This window comes from Cladophialophora bantiana (genome assembly GCF_000835475.1).
Source record: "Cladophialophora bantiana CBS 173.52 unplaced genomic scaffold supercont1.14, whole genome shotgun sequence".
NCBI lineage: Eukaryota > Fungi > Ascomycota > Eurotiomycetes > Chaetothyriales > Herpotrichiellaceae > Cladophialophora > Cladophialophora bantiana.
In genome coordinates, this window is record NW_015971588.1 from 207,086 (window position 1) to 220,130 (window position 13,045).

The 13,045-nt window shown below is 52.1% G+C and overlaps 6 protein-coding genes across 6 annotated transcripts; 4 read left to right on the top strand and 2 right to left on the bottom strand.

The window, feature by feature from the left end:
• Positions 1–98: 98 nt before the first annotated feature.
• Z519_08871 (uncharacterized protein) lies at positions 99–1,818 on the bottom strand (the record flags this gene model as incomplete). The annotated part of the gene is made up of 4 exons (XM_016766598.1): positions 99–270; positions 339–937; positions 993–1,531; positions 1,581–1,818. The coding sequence occupies 4 exons, from the start codon at positions 1,816–1,818 to the stop codon at positions 99–101; spliced, it is 1,548 nt and encodes a 515-aa protein (XP_016616896.1).
• A 907-nt stretch (positions 1,819–2,725) lies between these two features.
• On the top strand, positions 2,726–3,775 carry Z519_08872 (uncharacterized protein; the record flags this gene model as incomplete). Its single annotated transcript, XM_016766599.1, has 2 exons — positions 2,726–2,779; positions 2,828–3,775. The coding sequence occupies 2 exons, from the start codon at positions 2,726–2,728 to the stop codon at positions 3,773–3,775; spliced, it is 1,002 nt and encodes a 333-aa protein (XP_016616897.1).
• Positions 3,776–4,867: 1,092 nt separating this feature from the next.
• Positions 4,868–6,082, top strand: Z519_08873 (aspartate-semialdehyde dehydrogenase; the record flags this gene model as incomplete). The annotated part of the gene is made up of 3 exons (XM_016766600.1): positions 4,868–4,922; positions 4,978–5,217; positions 5,277–6,082. The coding sequence occupies 3 exons, from the start codon at positions 4,868–4,870 to the stop codon at positions 6,080–6,082; spliced, it is 1,101 nt and encodes a 366-aa protein (XP_016616898.1).
• A 326-nt stretch (positions 6,083–6,408) lies between these two features.
• Positions 6,409–7,400, top strand: Z519_08874 (40S ribosomal protein S4; the record flags this gene model as incomplete). Its single annotated transcript, XM_016766601.1, has 4 exons — positions 6,409–6,516; positions 6,573–6,901; positions 6,987–7,281; positions 7,338–7,400. The coding sequence occupies 4 exons, from the start codon at positions 6,409–6,411 to the stop codon at positions 7,398–7,400; spliced, it is 795 nt and encodes a 264-aa protein (XP_016616899.1).
• A 216-nt stretch (positions 7,401–7,616) lies between these two features.
• Positions 7,617–8,148, bottom strand: Z519_08875 (uncharacterized protein; the record flags this gene model as incomplete). Its single annotated transcript, XM_016766602.1, has 2 exons — positions 7,617–8,028; positions 8,084–8,148. 2 exons carry the CDS (start codon positions 8,146–8,148, stop codon positions 7,617–7,619), a joined length of 477 nt encoding a protein of 158 aa, XP_016616900.1.
• A 438-nt stretch (positions 8,149–8,586) lies between these two features.
• Z519_08876 (uncharacterized protein) lies at positions 8,587–12,836 on the top strand (the record flags this gene model as incomplete). The annotated part of the gene is made up of 2 exons (XM_016766603.1): positions 8,587–9,606; positions 9,735–12,836. 2 exons carry the CDS (start codon positions 8,587–8,589, stop codon positions 12,834–12,836), a joined length of 4,122 nt encoding a protein of 1,373 aa, XP_016616901.1.
• Positions 12,837–13,045: the final 209 nt, after the last annotated feature.

Below are 13,045 nucleotides of genomic sequence, written 5' to 3' on the forward strand. Positions count from 1 at the left end.
GATGCGCACCTTTCCCGCCAACGTGGGCGAACTGGGAGTAGGTTCTGTCACTCCTGACTTATTCGCCAGGCAACCGGCATGTTCGCAGGTCAGGTCGGCTACTTTTCAACCGATTTCACTTTAACTCTGATTCCCTTGGTGTCGATCTTGACAGTTGGCACGAAATAATCATGAGCAAGAACCGTGTCCGACAGGTCAGTCTCGTGCAACTCAAAGGAGAACTTCCTGAACATGGTGGCAAGTCCCATGTACAGTTCGGCTTGAGCAAGACTGCAACATTGTCAGTGCTTTTCTGAAATGCAACACGAAGCCGAGATGGAAGAGGAAGTCCGACATACTTCAGACCGATGCATTGCCTCGTTCCTCTCCCAAAGCCAACGAAGTACCTCTCCAATGGTTGGCCGTCTTTGGTAGTTGGATTATCCAACCACCTCTCTGGAACGAAAGAATGCGACTGAGGGAAGACCTCTTCATCGTGATTCATGTCGACGATAGTCATGGAAACGGGGGTACCGGCTGGAATGATCCAGTCTTTGTACTTCAAATCATGACGGGCCACTCGAGGCAGTCGTGAAGCAATTCCATATGCTAGTCTAATACCTTCTTTGATACACCCTGTCAGATACGGCAACTGCTCAAGATTTTGCCAGTCGAGTTGCCTCGATGGGTCGGGAATTGCCTCTTCTAGCTCGGCGCGCAACTTCCTGAAGATTTCTGGGCTGTTGATGATATGGAAGCTGGCCACTGCCGCGGCCCAGGACGTGGTCAAGATGGCGGCGCCGATGATGACTTGAGCCTCTTGCACCATGCGGTGCACGGACTTCTCTTTCGAGGAGAGGTCACTGTGAAGCATCTCGTGGAACAGTGTGGGATGGTCAACCATCTTCTCGGATTCGTCGTGGTTCTCTTTGAGCGCGGAAATGGTTCGATGGAAGTCCTTGGCGCGCCGAGTCAGGCCCCCGTCTCCATGATGGTGGCGTACTATCACTCACCTGCTGCACTTGTATATGCATGTACATGTTCGGCTCGAGCCTCAGCACCAACCAGTCTGGCAGGCTGTTCATTATAGGCCAAAGCCAAGGGAATTGCATCAGCACGCTGGACGATTCGCAGGCGGCATGCATCGCTTCATGAAAGGTCTCCTTGAAATCTGGAGAGTCGAGGTGGTCGTACGCCTTTGCGAAACAGAACTGGGTCACGATGTCGCCTGCGTAGGCTGTCCAGGCACGGTGAAGCGGCAGCACACGATCGGTCCCTACGTATTCTTGGACTCTGGAGCAAAGCTTCCTCAATTTAGCGTGCACCACGGGTTGAAAGTCGATGATTTTCCGCTTGGAGAAGAAAGGGGCTACCGCATTGCGCAAGCGACGATGGTCTTCCTGCAGCGGCGCAGTGAAGAAGGTATCGTCGGTGCCGAACCTGGCCGAAAAGGGGGCGTACTTGTCGAGTCTGCCGGACTTGACGTACAGTTCTTCAAAATAATCGGAGTCGAGAACGTGCAACTCATTCGGTGTCACTCGGACGATGGGTCCTGGCACCATCGATGTTAGGCACAGAGGTGCGGGCTGGAAGATGCTCACCATATTTCTTGTGGAGGTCTTGAATGTGAAAAGTCATTTGACCTTTCTGGATGATTTCGTAGTAGAACTCGTACCATCTTGTCAGTGCAGCGAGCTTGGGGCCTGGAAAATGGGCGATGGGATGGAAGTAGAGACGGTAGATGGCGAGAGCGAGACAGTAAACTATCACTGAAGCGACAACAAGGGCGACGGGAACAAGGGAACGGCTGACGGGTAAGATGGGTGTCATATTCTCCATGCTTGAGCCTGATTGTTAGCTGGAGGGCGATTGAACAGTGACAACTGAAGGAAGGATGGAGATGGCAGATTACCGGGCGACGGCTCAGAAAGATGTCACTGTACTGGTATGCTAAGGACGCGGATCCAATAGGCCCGGCGGCACGAATCTCTACGGCCGCCAGGAACGTGCATGCATCAAGTAGGGTGTCGGGGCAGCGCAATAGGCGCTAACTCATGCAACGCGCCCATTGTGGGGGGGTTTGAGAGGAGAAGCATGTGGGAGAGATTGAGAGGCGAGGAAAGAGATACATATTAGCGAGGAGGATAAATAATTCTTCTTAGCTAGGTATCCTGTACCTCTGACGACTGTACAATTACGGTGATTACAGATGTACCAGATACCTTCCCTTCGCAGCACCCTCTCCCTATTACTCGTAGAATACCCAGTACAAGTAGGCCTCTCCCAGTGCCCTAGTTAACATCCGGTGCGTTCGCGCCGGCCCGAACTCCGAGCAGCCCACCGACCATCAACAATTTGGTGGGCATCACTTTATTCCCTCATGGCCCAATCTCCGAAGACTGGTGGACTGCTCCGTACGAGGTCCAAGAGGTCCTCGGTACTCCCTCCCATACTAGGACTCCGTACATAATACGGCAGTACAACAAACTACTTCAGTTGCAGCCCGCCACGCCCAACTCAGGCCCTCTACCCAGCTAGTCAGTAATGTAAGCCTCGCCCGTCTTCCTGCCCACCAATTCCTTCTCCCAGCCATATGAGTGTACTCAGGTCCCTGTCCCTCAAAATCTCACATTCCTCCCCTGACTTTCCATCCTTCTCCGTCTTCTACCCATAATTTTCCTCGCTTCTGCTGCTTGGAGACGAGTTACGCTATTATAAGCTATTCCCTAGTTCTACTCTCCGTCCAATGTGCCAATCAACCACCGACGGTCAGCACCATGAGCCCGACCTAGAAGCTGACGTTTGTTGCCGATATTTCCTCTACGAGCCTATACTGACAAATCCCTAGTCCAACCCCAGTGATGGTGATTCGGGCTACAGCGGCTCCATCGCTGGGTCCTGGTCTGCTTCGTTAGCAAGCTCGGTGCTCAACTACAAGTATGAAAATGGTCGACGCTACCACGCCTTTCGTGAAGGCCAGTATATCTTACCCAACGACGAAGATGAGCAACAACGCCTAGACATGCTTCATCACATCTACAAATTGATCCTGGGCGGAGCTTTGTTTCTCTCCCCCTTGGAAGAGCCTCAGCGTGTTCTAGACATTGGCTGTGGCACGGGTCTCTGGTGCATCGAGTTCGCGGATGAGTTTCCCGGCGCCACCGTTACTGGTACAGATCTCAGTCCCATTCAGCCCGGGTGGGTACCTCCAAACTGCAAGTTCTATGTCGATGATTACGAGAGTGAATGGACCTATCCACCCTCCGAGCATTTCGACTATATTCATGGACGGGCTCTCTGTGGAAGTGTTGCCGACTGGCCTCGACTGTTTACTCAGGCATTATCTCATTTAAATCCTGGCGGGTGGATGGAGATGCAGGAGTACCACTGCCAGGTCTATTCTGATGATGGTTCTCTTGACCAAGCCATCTATCTGAAGAACTGGGTCGAGGAGATGAACGAAGGCAGCAAGCGATTCGGCAAGGAGTTGAAGACAGCCAACAAACTGAAAAACTACATGCAGGACGCTGGTTATATCGATGTCCATGAGGAGATATACAAATGCCCTATTGGTCCGTGGGCCAAAGGGAAGAGATACAAGGAACTGGGGACCTATTACCGCGCACAGTTTGTCGACGCCGTCGAGCCGTTTACTCTGGCCATATTTACCAGGGTTCTGGGATACACAATCGACCAGGCCCTTGTCACAATTGAAAGAGTCAAGCAAGATCTGATCAACCCAAATCTCCATCTATATGTCGATTACCACTTTGTCTGGGGTAAGAAGCCTGGGTAATCAATCAGAGCGGGGTGCTGTGTCCATCAATGAGTTCGTTCCGGTCTTTAAGCGAGACCGGGACACCCGCAGTGTGACCGGCATAGCTTAGATGCAGTCGAATCTGCAGTTTGACCGTTTCGGAAATGATGTTGTTCGCTGATTGAGCGAACTTCCCACAATGAAAAATGGACCGAGGCCAACATCACAAGACCAGGTCAATTTTCGGCATCCATTGACTCGGGTATTCTGAAAGCCCGGCCGGATGCCTCTACCAAGATCGGCAGCGCAGAGGCCATCTGCGGTTGCGGTTTGCCGTTATGGTGCCAGAAGTCCAGTTAGGGATAGCAGAAATATATCTGCGACCACCAACACCGACAATCTGAAGGACTCTTTCATTACTATCTCAGCGCGAAGAATGGCCTTGAGCAGCAGATGCAGATCCCCCTTGGTAAGTGTCTCATCTTGCGCGTCATTCGCCAGTCTGGGCAGTCGATAACTTGTGAGACTCATTGCAGCCATTACCGTGGAATCATGTGATTGAGCACAAATGGGAGATGGAGTCGGGCGGCACAATCAGAATCAGAACAGAGTACTCGGTACATAGACATTTACAAGGGACCGGTTGAATCTCATCCGGCCACTCGGTTGTTATCTTTTGAGCTTCGTCCCTCTTTACAAAGCCAGGCAAGGCATATGATCGCAAGCTTCGGGCTCATGTCGACAGTATGGGATCACGTGGGCTTCCTTAGCTCAAGAGGCTCCCCCTGGATAACACTCTAGTGCACAAAAACAACAACAACTACAACAGGAATATGTGTTCTGTCTCGCCGTATAGATTTTTCATTTACACGCACAGCCACCGACACACGCCACAATTCCCCCTCTTGGCGGTCATTACAACGTGGGCGCCACTTTTTCTTATCGCGAGTGACTCAGATGCAAAACTTTGAACAATCACATTCCGGTTCACGTTCAACGCGGGAAGACGCAAAGGTTAATTAACTCTACAGGGCAGCCTACTTCACCCCTAGGGCGTCACGCGTCGACCAAAAGTCTGCGTCGACTCTCGAGTTACAACGAAACCCTTTCTGTCCTTCGGCGACGTTCAACATGGCAGCGCCAACATCGCAGCCCAAGAAGAAATGTGCTGTCCTCGGGGCAACGGGTGTGTATCTGTATCACGATATCAATCTGCTCGAATGTGCTGACTCGGTGATCAGGCTCCGTGGGCCAGAGGTTCATTCTTCTGCTGGCTAACCACCCGATGCTCCACTTACAGGCCGTTGGAGCGTCGTCGAGGTCTGCTGGCAAACTATACAAAGATGCCGTCAGATGGAAACAAGCCCGACCGATGTCGACAGAACTAGCCAATCTCGAAGTTAGGGAGTGTAAAGCCAGCAACTTCAAGGACTGTGATTTGGCTTTCTCCGGCTTGGACAGCGATGTTGCTGGAGAAGTCGGTATGGCGAATACCTATGCTTCGGTCCCATGCTTAGACTTGCCGCTGATTTGATTGCAGAAATGGAATTCTTGAAGGCTGATATTCCTGTTTTCTCAAATGCAAAGAACTACCGGAGAAACCCAGTCGTACCGCTGGTCGTGCCAACAGTCAATCTTTCGCATCTGGCACTGATCCCCCACCAACGGAAACATTTCGGTCTAAACAAAGGATTTTTGGTCTGCAATTCAAATTGCGCCGTCATCGGGATCGTCATCCCCTTTGCCGCACTCCAAGCGAAGTTCGGACCAGTTGAAGATGTCGAGGTGTTCACCGAGCAAGCTGTATCAGGTGCCGGCTATCCAGGCGTCGCCAGTATGGACATCGTGGATAATGTTATCCCTTATATTGCGGGAGAAGAGGACAAACTCGAGACTGAAGCCCAAAAGATTCTGGGCTCTATTAATTCAGACGCAACTGCGTTCGAAGAACAGTCAGACCTGACAGTGGGCGCTACTTGCACCAGAGTGGGTGTCACAGACGGCCACATGGCATACGTGTCATTGCGATTCAAGCATAGACCTGCGCCCACTGCCGAACAGGTGAAGGCGGCCATGAGAGAGTATGTGGCCGAGGCGCAGAAGCTGGGATGCCCATCAGCTCCTGAGAAGGCCATCGTTGTCTTCGACGAGCCGGACAGGCCTCAGCCACGACTTGACAGGGATATCTCAGGAGGGTATGCGGTCAGCGTGGGTAGAGTTCGGGAGGCTGCAAAAGGGTCACACTTTGACATCAGGTTTGCCGCATTGAGCCACAATACCGTCATTGGAGCAGCCGGCTCTTCTATCCTAAATGCAGAGGCCGCGATCATCCAAGGGTTGCTGTGAGTGTACTTAAATGAGTGGGTTAAGCACTCGGCAGCAGCTTAAATGCGAAGGAAACGATGACTTAAAAAGTTTCGGAGCGACATGATAGTGCAATACCTAGAAGAAAAGGAAACTCGGTCCACACTGATATTCGACTCTCAGTTTGCAGGATGTTTGGGCCAATTTGGCTTTCAAATGACAACCTTCACATCTTTTTAGAGCTTTTCCCTAAAGAGGCTAGTCCCAATAATCTTGGCGAGGGCCACAACCAAATTCCAATTATTCTTTTTCCGCTGTCGATTCTACCGTTGCGGATTGTTCTCTCTCCTATCAACCACCAGATCAAGATGGGTCGTGGTCCAAAGAAGCATCAGAAGCGTCTCAGTGCGCCTTCGCACTGGTTTTTGGACAAGCTCTCGGGTGCCTACGCTCCCAAGGCATCTCCTGGGCCTCACGTTGGTCTCTTTAAGTCTGTGCGACGCAAAGGAAATGCTAACAAAAAACCATGTAGAAAAGCCGCGACTGCCTTCCCTTGATCATCCTCCTCCGAAACCGCCTTAAATATTCCCTGAACAATCAAGAGACCAAGATGATTGTGATGGACCGTTCGGTCAAGGTCGATGGCAAGGTCCGAACGGACATGACCTACCCTGCGGGCTTCATGGACGTGATCTCGATTGACAAGGTTGGGGAATACTTCCGTCTGATCTACGATAACAAAGGTCGCTTCGCCATCCACCGCATCCAACGGGAAGAAGCAGAATACAAACTCGGCAAGGTCAAGAGAGTTCAACTTGGCAAAGGAGGAATCCCATACTTGGTTACGCATGATGCTCGCACGTAAGTCACCGCCTGCATCTATCAGCCGTTGGGCCAAGCTGTGGTTGGAAAGAGAGCAAGTCAAGATGCTGATGTGGATTAATAGTATCCGATACCCAGATCCAGCCATCAAGGTCAACGACACAGTCAAGATCGACCTCCGCACTGGAACGATTACCGACTTCATCCGATTCGATACTGGTGTGATTGCTATGGTTACTGGCGGTCGTAACATGGGTCGTGTTGGTGTCATTACACATCGCGAGAGACACGACGGTGGCTTTAACATTGTACACATCAAGGATAAGGTTGACAACTCGTTTGCGACTCGAGAGAGTAACGTCTTCATCATTGGCAAGGAGAGAGAGTGGATCAGTCTGCCCAAGAACAAGGGTATCAAGGTAAGCTTCCTGCGTGTGCTCTGGCCTCTGGCTTAAGCTGACGGTGTCTTTTCCAGTTGTCCATTGCCGAGGAGAGAGATCGTCGCCGTGCTGTTCAGATGGCCAACTCTCGAGCGTAGAGTGCTTACCGCCGTCCGGAGGTGTCACTACGGCTTTTGTGGAGAGAAGAGTGAATAGATAGTCGAAGAAGAAATGCTTTCCGTGCCCAGGCATAAAAATTGAAACTCAAGCAATTGCGAGCTCGGCGCAGAGATACCCTCAACAATCGTCGGCCCATCGGGCTGAAATATCAATCCAAGGCTATCTGACGACCTTCTAACATTTCATATCATTTCCTATTTGTTCTTTTGGGCGGCATTCACGCCAGCTCCGAGTTGCCCAAACGTCCCAGTCACAGTCATCAACCTGTTAATATGCAAGAACACGCTAACCCCAACGTTCGAGTATGTCATCTGATTCCACTGATTAAGATCCCAGAACACCTTGTCACCTAGAGCACAGTATATGGAATATATGTGCCCCAAATCGGCCACAGCTACCGCGATCAAGTACCTCCTGGCAATTTCAGGATGGTTGGTAAAGCAGCAGATGACTGCCATTGCCGCAAGGAGAAGAAAGACATTGCCGAGCTGAAGAGTCAGAGAAAGGGCATTGGCAGTGAAGAGGAGGTTCGAGATAGCAGTGTTGGGGGCTTGCTCGGCATAATATTGTTCAGGCTGGGAAAGGGTGATAAAGTACGCCCAAGTCCTGTACATGTCAGTGAGCACCACCATCCGGCCTTTACAGCAGACAGGGACCGTACAGCGCTGCCGGCTCCAAGATACCGAAAAGAATCAACGGCCAAACAGGAAGGGCAGAGATAGCCATGGATGGTGGTAACGTCTCAGCGCGTGGAGTGGGAATAGGGACGGCAACGTCTATAAGCAGCAGAAGAGAATATGAACAATAAAGCGAATACTCGGTAGGAGGACTGTCTTTATGTTTCTACCTGCCGGAGCTCACCTTGTTTTAGGCGTGCCATTCGCGGTTGTGGCTTGATGTTGGAAGGATCAATGTCAGCAACTTGCGTTGCAATCGGTGTGGCGGGGATGTCGGGATGAGAACGTGTCGGGTAAACTTCGGGGACAACTCTAGGGATTGTTTGTTGACACCTCGACATGGACCGCAGGTTGCCCGATCAACTCACTTCGCCTGCATCTCTTTTCCACCACATTGATTCCGATTGTTTGCTACAGCACACTTTGCACGACCACATATTAGCTAGTGGACACAGGGATAGATTGTGCAGGCGATACCACGGCAGCAATGGCCGCACCTGTCGCCACCGACGGCGACCTCATTAACTTCGACATAATAGAAACCCACAAGGAAAACATCCAATCCCTCCCTGGCGGCCGCTCAGTCAAACAGCTCGCCTCTATACTGTCACCCCTGCCTTCCTCCTCCAGACCAACAGGCGCAAACGCGACTCCGACTTTGGAAGAGACAAAGACACTGAACGACGCGATCAGACAAGAATATGAAATTGAACTCCAGTCAATAGCAGACTCTGACGACCCTCTCGATATTTACGACCGATATGTCAAATGGACGCTAAACGCATACCCATCAGCTCAAGCAACTCCTCAGTCCCAGCTCCTTCCGCTGCTCGAGCGAGCCACCAAGGCTTTTCTTACTTCGTCGCACTACAAAAATGATCCACGCTACCTGAAATTATGGCTGCATTATATCCGCCTGTTTTCGGACACGCCTAGGGAGACTTTCGCGTTTCTCGCTCGACACGGGATTGGCGAAGGGCTGGGCTTGTTCTACGAAGAGTTTGCGGCATGGCTAGAGGCTGCAGGGAGATGGATACAAGCAGACGAGGTTTACAAGCTGGGGACTGAACGGGAGGCCAGACCGACGGAGAGATTAGCGCGAAAATACTCGCAATTCCGGCAGAGGTTCGATGCCAGGCCGCAAGTTGATAATGAGCCCAGCTCCCCTGCGCTGCCGACCGTTCGACCCGCTCTCGCAGCCAAGATTGATCCATTCGCCTCCGCCCACCGCGGTGACGATCCACAGGCTCGTCAGAGGAATGGTTTGAGTGGCAGCTCCGCGTCAACGTCGCGCTCGGGCAAACCCAAGATGGCCATCTTCTCGGATGCTGATAGTGTTCAGCAGCAGCCACTGGCTTCAAATAACACCAAGGGATGGGATACCATTGGATCAATGAAGGAACGCAAGAAGGAAAACACCGTTGAAGCTCGGCCATGGGCCGGGGAGAAATTAAAGGCCGGGGGCAGGGTTGGATCGGTGCCAAAGATGGAGATCTTCAAGGACCCGGTATGATTGACCTTTTTCCGCGTCTAGTCTCGGATAATACGAATCTGAATTTCTGTCGACGACTCAAGATTTCAATCCCATTCTTCTTCCTGACCATAGAGCGACTGACCGATTTTGTTTGACCCTAGGCATCGCGAGCACAGGGACAGTCCAAGCGATCTTCATCAACCCAAGACCCAAAACAACCGGACCAAGTTGTCAATCCACGCACTGGTCGAGCGGAACGGGTCTTCGTAGATCTGGAAGCCATCTATCCCCCTATCGGTGACCAGGAATTCAGTTTCGAAGAACTTCGAGCCATGTTGAGAGGCTGGGCTGAAATTCACTGGAGACCACGCAAAGACGCTACTTCATTGATGCCGGCCGGCGGGAACGCCGCCGCAAAAGCGACATCGAAAATCACCAAGTCCCGGGAACCAGAGGATATCGAGAATCTCACTCACTCGTTCGCCAATAAGATCGATCTGAACGGTGGTGCAAACTCGAGCCTCAGTGTTCACGATGTGTCCACTCAATCTATAGTCGGCATGCCCGAGTCTGATTCTCAGTCGTCAATCAAGCCGCCGAAACAGAAAGAGAAGAAGTTGAAGATCAGAGAAGTCAAGCAAGAGACTCAGACGGTCAAGACTCGACTGGAATCACCCACGGGCAAGAAGTTGAAGCGCAAAAATTCATCGCAGGAGCCAACCATGACCTTCCACTCCAAGGCTGCCACGAATGAGATATACGACATGTTCAACCAGCCGCTCCGTAAACCAGCACTAGCCAGAGAAGAAACTCAGAGTGGTGATGATACAGATTTCACCGAGGGTGAAGTTGATGATGGCTACAGTACTCCGGGTGATGCTGAGAGCACAGAGACTGGACGAGTGTCAGCGCCTGGTAGTGAGTACGGTGACGATACGTTGGCCTCGATCAGAAGGAATCACCCACAGAGTCAGAGCCAGACCGAATGTGTCTCTCCCTGGTCCGACTTCACCACCAGCAAACACGTGCCGCGTCTCGACTCAACACACCTGGCTGGTGTCAAGGACAAAGCACCTTCAGCCAAAAATCAGCGCAAAGTCAAACGTCGAGACAGGTCTGAGGACATGACAGAGAGTATGGACTCGTCCAGCCAAAACCCAACGCAGACTTCTGGTTTAGGGGGGTTTGACACGCAAGCGATTGCTGCCATCGCTGGAGGCAATTTCGACGACCTAGACACCAAAGCCATCGCCATGATGGCCGGTGACGTCGATGAGGGTGCGACAGACGCGGGAGATGTCGACGTTGAGCAAGACGTGACTGTGGATACTTCCGCCAACCAAGGTATACCAGAGGAGGAAGAGGCACAGCAACAGGAGGTACCTGCCAATCACAGTGTCACTGATGATGATGCTCTGGCTACTCCAGTCGAGAACGAATTCCCTGAACACCGAGAGATCCCACATAAACCTCGATTCATCCCCATCCCCCCTGTCGACTATGAGCCGACCCCAAATCGACCTTATCGTGACCCATCAATGCTGGCACAGAACAAGATGCCATTCATGACACCCATCGCAGAGCGAACTGAATCCTCATTTGCTCCTTCGACTATCTTCAACGCTCCCGGATATTTTGACTCCAAGACCCCTAGCAGGTCCCAGTATAAGAGCCCATCGAAAATCGGTGTTGAGGATCTTTTCCTAGGCAGCCCACACCAGCAAGTTGCGACTCCAACATCTGCTTCTCTGGCGGCGAAGAGGAAATATGGTGCGAGCGAGGATGAGGTGATTACGCCCTCGCCGCAGAAGAAAGATCCCAGCAAGACGACAGATCTGAACTCCTTCCCTGTCGCTGCCTCAAACACAGCGGAAGACGCTTTGAAGATTTCTGCTCTGCCACCTAAGCCGGTTGTTAGATCGCCCTTGACAACGGTCCGTAAAGGTCCGATTATCCCGGACCTGCAATGCAATCCGTGTGACGACGCTGTTCGACAGCAGATCCTCAGTTCGGTCTTTCCACCCCTATCCACACAAAGGGGATACCACGATCATTCGACTATCACTTTTGGGCACTATCCTGCGTTGAAGTCTTTTGCGGAAAAGCAGGCAAAGACAAAAGCTAAATCCAGTCCGAGAAAGAGTCAGAACGATAAAACCCCCAGTAAAGCGGTCCCTCCAGTCCTCAAATTTGGTGACACAACTCGAGTCTATGTGGTCAAGCGAGAACTGGGTGAAGGAGCATTTGCGCCGGTGTATCTGGTCGACAGTCACGACCCAGCCGAGAATGAAGGGGCAGACGAGAACAAAGAGAACAAGAGCCCACCGTCATGCCACCTTGCTCCGGCCCGCCAACCACTGGAAGCTCTCAAGACTGAATCTCCTCCAGATACATTAGTCTGGGAATTCCACATTGTTCGTCTGGTCAGACAGCGTCTCGGCTCCGCCTCGCGAAGCATGCAGTCCATCATCCTCGCTCACGAATGCCATCTCTACCACGACGAAGCATACCTCGTCCTCTCATACAGTCCGCAAGGTACGTTGCTCGACTTGGTCAACATGGCGCGGACCGAGAACGTCAAAGCCGGCAAGCCGGCCGAGGGTTTGGACGAAGTATTGGCAATGTGGTTCAGTGTCGAGCTTCTGCGGACTTTGGAGGACCTTCATCGCGTGGGCATCATCCACGGCGATTTGAAGGCCGACAACTGCCTTGTCCGCTTTGATACCGCGCTAGACGTCACGGCACCATTCGATCCGGAGGGAAATCACGGGTGGCAGTCTCGGGGCCTGAAGCTGATTGACTTCGGCCGCGGAATCGATACGCGCATGTTCAAGCCCAACGCACAGTTCATCGCCGACTGGCCGTCTTGTCCTCAGGACTGTACGGAAATCCGCGAATGTCGCCCTTGGAAGTGGCAGATTGACTATCACGGGGCTGCTGGCGTGATCCACTCGTTGCTGTTTGGAAAATACATTGAGACGGTCCCAGCGGGAGGCAACACGCTGGCAGGACCAGGACAAAAGAAGGAATGCAAATTGAAGGAGAACTTCAAGCGATACTGGGAGAAGGATATTTGGGGAGATGTGTTTGCGGCCCTTCTGAATCCAGGCTGTGTTGCCGATGGGGAGGAGATGCCAATTCAGGGCAATTTGAGGAGAGTGAGGACGACCATGGAGAAGTGGCTTTTGGAAGAGGGAGAACGAGGCGGACGGGATTTGAGGGCAAGTTTGAGACGGATGGAACGGTTGGTATGCGCAAAGTAGGGGATCAGAGAGGTGTTGTCGCGTTTAGTTGTTGGATACCATGGCGCGACTGGGAGATTATTGGAAGACCACGACCAAGCGAGGCGTTGGGGGGCTTGTTTATTGGATACACGGAACATTCATGCAGAGTTCGACACGTGGGATCTCTTGGACAGTCACGAACGGGGGGTTATTTCTCGAGAGACATGGGTTTCGGATGGCGCATGGTA